Raw genomic sequence first — 6,627 nt, forward strand, 5'->3', positions numbered from 1 at the left:
CGATTTGGGCAAGGACCTTCTTGCACGGGCAACAGCCTTTCTCTTTGGAAGCATGGCTGTACTTCTCAGAAACTCATACACGTCTACCGGTGTACTAAACCCATGATTCTGATGAAACGCATACACTTAATTAAAAGAAAAAAACATTACAAGAAGTTGTGATTCAATGTAAAAAGAAGTAGTTGTTACCTTTGGGGAGATGATGATTTCAAACTGATCTCCAGTTCCAAAAGAAGGAACTTTCCCCCAAGCTAATGCGTCTATAGATCCTTGAAGCTCGTCTGTGACACCTTCCTTAGCAGCTTTGATAAAGCATTGACTTGGGCTCTGTAGATAAATTTAAATATCATAACCGGTAAAAAGAAGTTGGGGGTGTAGTTTATTACATACCGAGAAGCAAGCTTGAGTGAAAGGAGCAGGAGTAGACTCGGTCTGTCTCTGTCTACCCCAACCTTTGGGGTTCAATGCCACAAACTCTCCAGTAACTGAGAGAGAATCAGCCACAAGAAGCAGATGCTCCCGCAGCATCGCCTTACCCGTATCCGACACAGCAGACTCCAAATCCTGTTAGTCAAAACTTTAGAAGCTGCAAGACTAGTGTCTCTACTCCACAAACTGTACAAAAAGAAACTAACCGCTAGGAAGATGCTACGTCCAGCGTCTATTCCATAAACCGAGCAGCACTGGCGTATATTATCAGGATGGCTTCTTGTCCAGTCGATCATATCCATAATGGGAAGACAGGTCTCGAGAAGAGCGCTCCAAAAGCTCCTTTTGCCACGAACTCCATGCATTGTAACCTTCAAGAAAAGCTCACCGGCCATGTGTTTCTTGTTCCTTTTCGGCGCTTTTGGTCTGTCAACCCATAAGATATCCACCTTCTTAATCTCTCGGTAGCCTGCCAGAAACAACTCGTAAGAACAGTAACAATAACAAACCAAGAACTGTCCGTTTTTTCTTTACCTTTGACAGGAGAGTCGAGAAGAAAAGGGATCAAGACAAGTCGAATGGCCTCAAGTTCCAAAGAATCCTGCGTGGAGGCTTCGAGAACAATAACTGTGATGCAGAATCTATCTTCTTCCATTGACTTATCATCCCAAGAGCAGTGGTTTCTAATCAACAACACATGAAATGTATAACAGATTAGTATCATATATATATATATATATATATAAGACATAAAGATTGGCAAAAAAATAATTAAAACGTTTTTGAGGATGTACTTACGTGCTTTGGATATCTAAATCTATTACATCAAGCTTCAGTTCTTTCTTCCTGTTCGCATACTGCTTGTTCAATGAAGAGACAACAGATTCGAGGTCCAGTTGTTTCTGTTTCAGTACTTTCTGTAATGTTAGAACAGAGCTACATACATTAGAATGTTTTTTTTCATATATATAGACATTATGTAGGTGGGTTTAAATCTGTATCTGTACCTTGGAGATATGAAAATGGCAAACCCACGGGCTCATAGGGACCTTTGTGTTTGTCCTCGGAGAGAATCTATTACACCAAAGAGCAAACGATCAACATGTGTTAGGAGAAAGAAAAGATTTATAGAAAGACAGGTTCGAGATACCAACATTATCATGGACGTTGAAACAATCTCTGAGAAACTCAGTTTCTCCAAGTGGTTCTTGATGTCCAGTGCCCCGTATTCGAACCCGTGTTTCTTCTTAGAAAGTGTTTCAGACAAGTAGAGAGACATTGTCTGTTCTTTTAGACCTTTCTTCGACCCACACTCCAACACATTCTGCACAAGAAAGATACTCAACTGTTAATATGATTTATAATTAAGTGTAAGTAGAAGAAAGAAAGAGAGAACCTTAAGATTGAGAAGAGGAGAAGTTTCAAGAAGGCTGATGGGTTGATCAAGAGCGCTGTAAGCAGCCTCGGTGAGAGCACAAGCAGAAAGCGATCCAACCGCTTCACCGGTCATGTCTTCTTCTCCATCAGTCTCATAACGAAACTGAACCAAATGGTTCCCGAATGAGTTCCTCACTGTCCCGTCGTAAGCAGCGTATATGTCCCTCATAAAGAACATCAGCTTCCTGCTAAGCGTCCCCGGAAGATCAGCATTACCGCTGAAGGAGCTGTCACGGCTCGTCACCGAATGAACAAAAGACTCCAAAGGATTCAGACCCGTCAGAAACGAGCTCGCGATGACACCAAACGGCACAAACGAGTCATAACCGGTTTGGTCTTGTCCCTGTCCCTTTACTCCGCGAAGCGGGCTGTTGGGATCGTTCCACGAGGCACAAGTCAGCTCCCGTGGGAACCCGAAGGACAAGGCAACAGAAGAGTTCTGAAGACCGATGCACATAGCGTGCTGAGCAAGCTTCCCCATGTTTCCTTTGCTACCAGCCTTGGACATGATGAGAAACGAGTTGGATTGGTCTCCGTATCTATAAGCCAGAGCCTGGACATCTCTATACGCATCTTTGAATGCACTAACCGCAAGTTTGCTTAACGTCGCTGATCTCTGTCTCTCGTAGCAGAACCTCTCCAAATCTTCCTCCTTGTTATCTTCTCCGTTAACCGCGAGGAAGTCTCTACGAGACTCAACCATAAGCTGCTGCTTGTTGCAGACTTGCTCAGCTTCCTTCAACCCGTATCTTATCTCCTCGGTCAAGTTCCTCCGAGACTGTTGATCAGAGGCGAAGTACAGATCAGCTAAAGAAACACTCAATCCTCGGTTCAGCAACCACCGAGAGAACATCTCTTGAGCCGAGTAAATGATGTCAAGAACATTCTCTTTATCGTGCTTCAGCAAACCCTGGATGAAGTTTCCTTCACCGTCACGCAACCAACCAGACCCATCGGAAGAAGACAAAACCTCTCCGTCGCTAACAACCACGTTGTTCAGAGGGTAAGCGTACTCAAACCCTGGAGGGAAAAGCATCCCAAACAGCTGCATCCCTGTCCACTGAGGCTCCCTGCTGCTAGGAGAAGCTCTGATGATCGCAGGCCGAGGAGGCTCGAAGGGGCAGTACATTTGCAGCTGCTGCATCTGAGCTCGATTCAGAAAGGAGTTCGTCTCGACATTAGCCAGATACGCTGCCGACAAGCTGTCCTGTCCTAACGCTAGCAAGTTACGACCGTTCTGCCTGTTAACAAGCTGCTTGTCCAAACCCAGGAGCTCATCGAGCTCAGCCTTGGCTTGTATCGACTGAGGAACGTACCCGTGGAGACAATCTCCATCGAAGTCGCCACGGAACGGTAAACAGCAGATAGGGTTCAAGGAGACAACGGAAGCAGTAGGGAGGAGTTTAACCGACATCGCGATAAGCGAGTGCTGGTGAATGGAAGGAGGTCTGTTCATCAGCACCGTGTCTCCATCTTTCAGCGTCCTTAAAATGCTGTCTCCCGTCTGGAGATCATCGATGGATCGGATACCCACTAACCTTCCTCCTCCTCTTCTTCTAACGTGAGTCTCACGTTTCTCGAGCAGCTTGTGGAAACATGAAGTGACGAGCCTCTCTCTGTTCCAGTCGTTGAGATTCTCTGACACTTGGAGCCTCTCAGCGATCTTCCGAGGTATGCCGATCTCGTTGAGCTTGAGAGACGGGTCACCGACAACCACTGTCCTGAACGTGTGGTCGCTTCTTTTACCGAGGAGAACATCTTTCATGAACCTTAGACCGCGCAGTTGGGGAGTATCTGACTTCTTCTGGTAAGGGTTTGCAGATTCTTGACTTGGAGACACGTTTTCAGAAAAGAGCTGCGACCAAACAAAACAAGAATTAACTTTACCATCATCACAGATGATTACAAGAAAGGAAAATAAGAAGTTACTGCTTACTCTTGAATATTGTATGCATTCGATCACACGAGAACCCAACTCAAGACCGTTTCCTTCAAAGCCAACTAGTCTCTTGTAGATACGAGTCCGTTCATCCTAGAAAAGAAAAAACACCATATTATATATATATGTGGGACATATTACATCAAAAGAAGAAAACAATTCAAGATTTCTACTTACAAAGACTAGTCGAGGACCGGTGAACTGATTGACCATCTCGGATACACGAAGACCGTTTGGTGAAACTGGAAAAGATTTCATAGGAAGAGAGTCAAACATTGGGATGTCCTTCCTGATCAGCCTCTCATCAATCCCACGCAACAGTGTATAAGTCTTGCCAGAAAAAAAAAGTTTAAGGACATTTTGTTTATTTCAGAGACCAAAAAGAAAAAACATGTCACACTCTTGTTGTAATACCTGTCTATGCGTTAGAATCCGCCTGCTTGGTTTCAAACAGCTTTCGTCGATATTTGGGTCTTTAGGCAAAAAATCCCAGTAATCTGGAGGTAGTGCTGAGAGTCCCCGTTTACTGAGCTTAAGCACATTGTCTTCACTCACTTCACAAACGATTCCAGATCGCCTAAAGACTTCTTTTGTTGTTACCCGAAACTTCATTAGAGGGTAACTTGTATTTGTCTGACAAGATTCAAAAACAAAACAACTGTGAGAACAGAACACACACACAAGTTTCAAAAGGAGATGTTATTAGAACTCAAAAAAATTCTTTATCTTACAACGCAATATCTACATCTGTCAGACCGTTCTTCAGTATTCTGTACCAAGCAAAAGTCAGTATTAATCTTACATATGCATGAAACGATTTGTAATGGAAACTCTTGAACCTGAGACTGAGACTGTTTTTTCTTCATGTATTTACATCCAGGGCAGAACTTGTTCAACAATGTAGCTATCTCCTTAAGGAAATGCGGGTTAATCACCGGATCACTGAGTTTAATAACCCCAAAATGCCCTAAACAGAAACAAAAACAATCATTAACAAGTTTCCTCACATGATATGCAAATGATATCAACCAAAAATGGATTCATTAATCTGTATGTGTATACCTTCGCAGACTTTTCTATCTTTGCTGCCACATGATTTGCAACTATCATCCCGATTTGGGAGCCCTAACCGGGAATCAGTCACTTGATTCGCTGCTTCAACTTCCATGGCAGACATGTTTTTCTATAAAAATAAAAAAGAATGTACCATTGACATTAAGTTTTGGTTTAATACACACTCAACAAACAACATATGTTATTTAATATTCAGGGCAGTACTTACTAGGTCTTTGTTATTCGAAATGCTAAAGCTTATTGACTTCAGAGTCCCCATGGGCACCTGAATCTCCTCGCATTTTTCCTCCATGTTGCAGAATGCCCTACAACAAGAATATTCAATCAGTAAGGCCAAGCGGAAAAAAACATATTTTTCAAATCAGCAACATATGGGTGATCAAAAATTCAATCTGTAGTGACATATCCAATGTGCAAAAGATGGAACAAAGAAAAAACAATCTTTCACCAATCAGACAGAATCAAACTAGGTGACGAAAGCGTGTCTCTTCGACTGGCTTATCACAAACAAGATTGAGTTTTTTTTTTTAAGTGGTAGCTAGCATAAACCCACAAAAAGGAGAAAAACTTGTTGAGACAAAGCAGATGCTCTATCTTTCTCAACCCTGAAAAAAAAACTTTGTTTTTGTTTGCGGAAGACAAAAAGGTTCAAGCTTCACATTATTGGAAGTGTACAAAATTTGGGAACTTTAAACTTAATAGTACACATTTAATAGATTCACTGATTGACTTATCAAAGAGAAGTCTTCAACAAAACCCAGAAAGGAGATTCTATTTTCCAGACACAAACCCAGAAAATGTTTTAACTTTGAACACACATTATTTAAATTTTCATACTGAACAAGACACCCACAAAAGAGAAAATCATTTGCAGATCATAAAAGAAGATTTTTTTTCCAGACACAAACACGCACATAGGTTTCAACTTTGAACACGTTTTTTTTTTGACTCAGTAACTTTGAACACATGTTACTGAAAGTTTGTTACTTTTATGTAAAACTCAATAAAACAGAGCTAAGAAACCCACTAATGGAGTTCTCAGAAAGAAAGAAAGACCCTTTTCAAGAAGGCTCACAAAAAAAAACCTTAACTCTGAAAAAACTAAATTCACAGAATCATCGTGAATCTTACAGGGTTTAGTAAAGGAAACTAGGATTTTCACAGAAGAGGATCGATCAAAAACAAAGAAAGAAAACTGAGACACGAAATCAGAGAGATTGATCGTAAATACCTTCTTCTTTTTTTTGTGCACAATTGATCGTAAAATACCAAAAAAGGAAAAGAAGAGAGAAGGAAAGAAAGTAAACCACCAAAGAAGAAGAAGATTGAGAGCAATGTAGTAAAAGTTGCTTACTGGTTTATCGAAACCCGATGCTTTTGTTTAAGCCGCCGTTTGTTCTCCCGAAGGAAACGGCAAATGAAGAAGCAGAGGAAACGAGAAAAATCTGCCTTCAGAGAGTCTTTTTTTGGATTCTGAAAATTAAAAAAAAAAAAGGAAAAGGAAGAAGACGTAGTTGGAATACCGAATTACCCCTTGATTTGTACTACAATAACTTTTACCTTTCTGGTATTTCATTCTTTTTTGTTTTTTACTTTTATTTGTTTCTCTGTTTAGTTCAGTTTACTTTATTTGTATAAAAACTTTGAATCTGTCAAGAAAAACAGAACTTTATAATCCTCCAACTCCAACCATAGGATGATTGGTTAGATTGTAAATACATGATTTATCTTTAACATTTAAAGAGCTT

At 41.0% G+C, this 6,627-nt stretch overlaps 1 protein-coding gene across 1 annotated transcript in view; it reads right to left on the reverse strand.

Annotated features, from left to right (window-relative positions):
- The window catches only part of LOC108823549 (DNA-directed RNA polymerase IV subunit 1), a 39,050-nt gene extending 32,657 nt beyond the window's left edge, over positions 1–6,393 (reverse strand). The window contains exons 1-17 of the mRNA XM_018596781.2: positions 6,234–6,393; positions 5,088–5,184; positions 4,868–4,988; positions 4,645–4,772; positions 4,537–4,575; positions 4,220–4,438; positions 3,983–4,135; positions 3,803–3,898; positions 1,826–3,721; positions 1,584–1,753; positions 1,437–1,503; positions 1,228–1,346; positions 964–1,112; positions 636–898; positions 391–564; positions 190–327; positions 1–108 (exon numbers count right to left, since the gene is read on the reverse strand). Of these exons, the coding sequence (XP_018452283.1) occupies positions 1–108; positions 190–327; positions 391–564; positions 636–898; positions 964–1,112; positions 1,228–1,346; positions 1,437–1,503; positions 1,584–1,753; positions 1,826–3,721; positions 3,803–3,898; positions 3,983–4,135; positions 4,220–4,438; positions 4,537–4,575; positions 4,645–4,772; positions 4,868–4,988; positions 5,088–5,171 (3,924 nt within the window). The 5' untranslated portion in view covers positions 5,172–5,184; positions 6,234–6,393. The remainder of the gene's footprint in view (positions 109–189; positions 328–390; positions 565–635; positions 899–963; positions 1,113–1,227; positions 1,347–1,436; positions 1,504–1,583; positions 1,754–1,825; positions 3,722–3,802; positions 3,899–3,982; positions 4,136–4,219; positions 4,439–4,536; positions 4,576–4,644; positions 4,773–4,867; positions 4,989–5,087; positions 5,185–6,233) is intronic.
- Positions 6,394–6,627: the final 234 nt, after the last annotated feature.

This window comes from Raphanus sativus, chromosome 9 (assembly GCF_000801105.2).
Source record: "Raphanus sativus cultivar WK10039 chromosome 9, ASM80110v3, whole genome shotgun sequence".
NCBI lineage: Eukaryota > Viridiplantae > Streptophyta > Magnoliopsida > Brassicales > Brassicaceae > Raphanus > Raphanus sativus.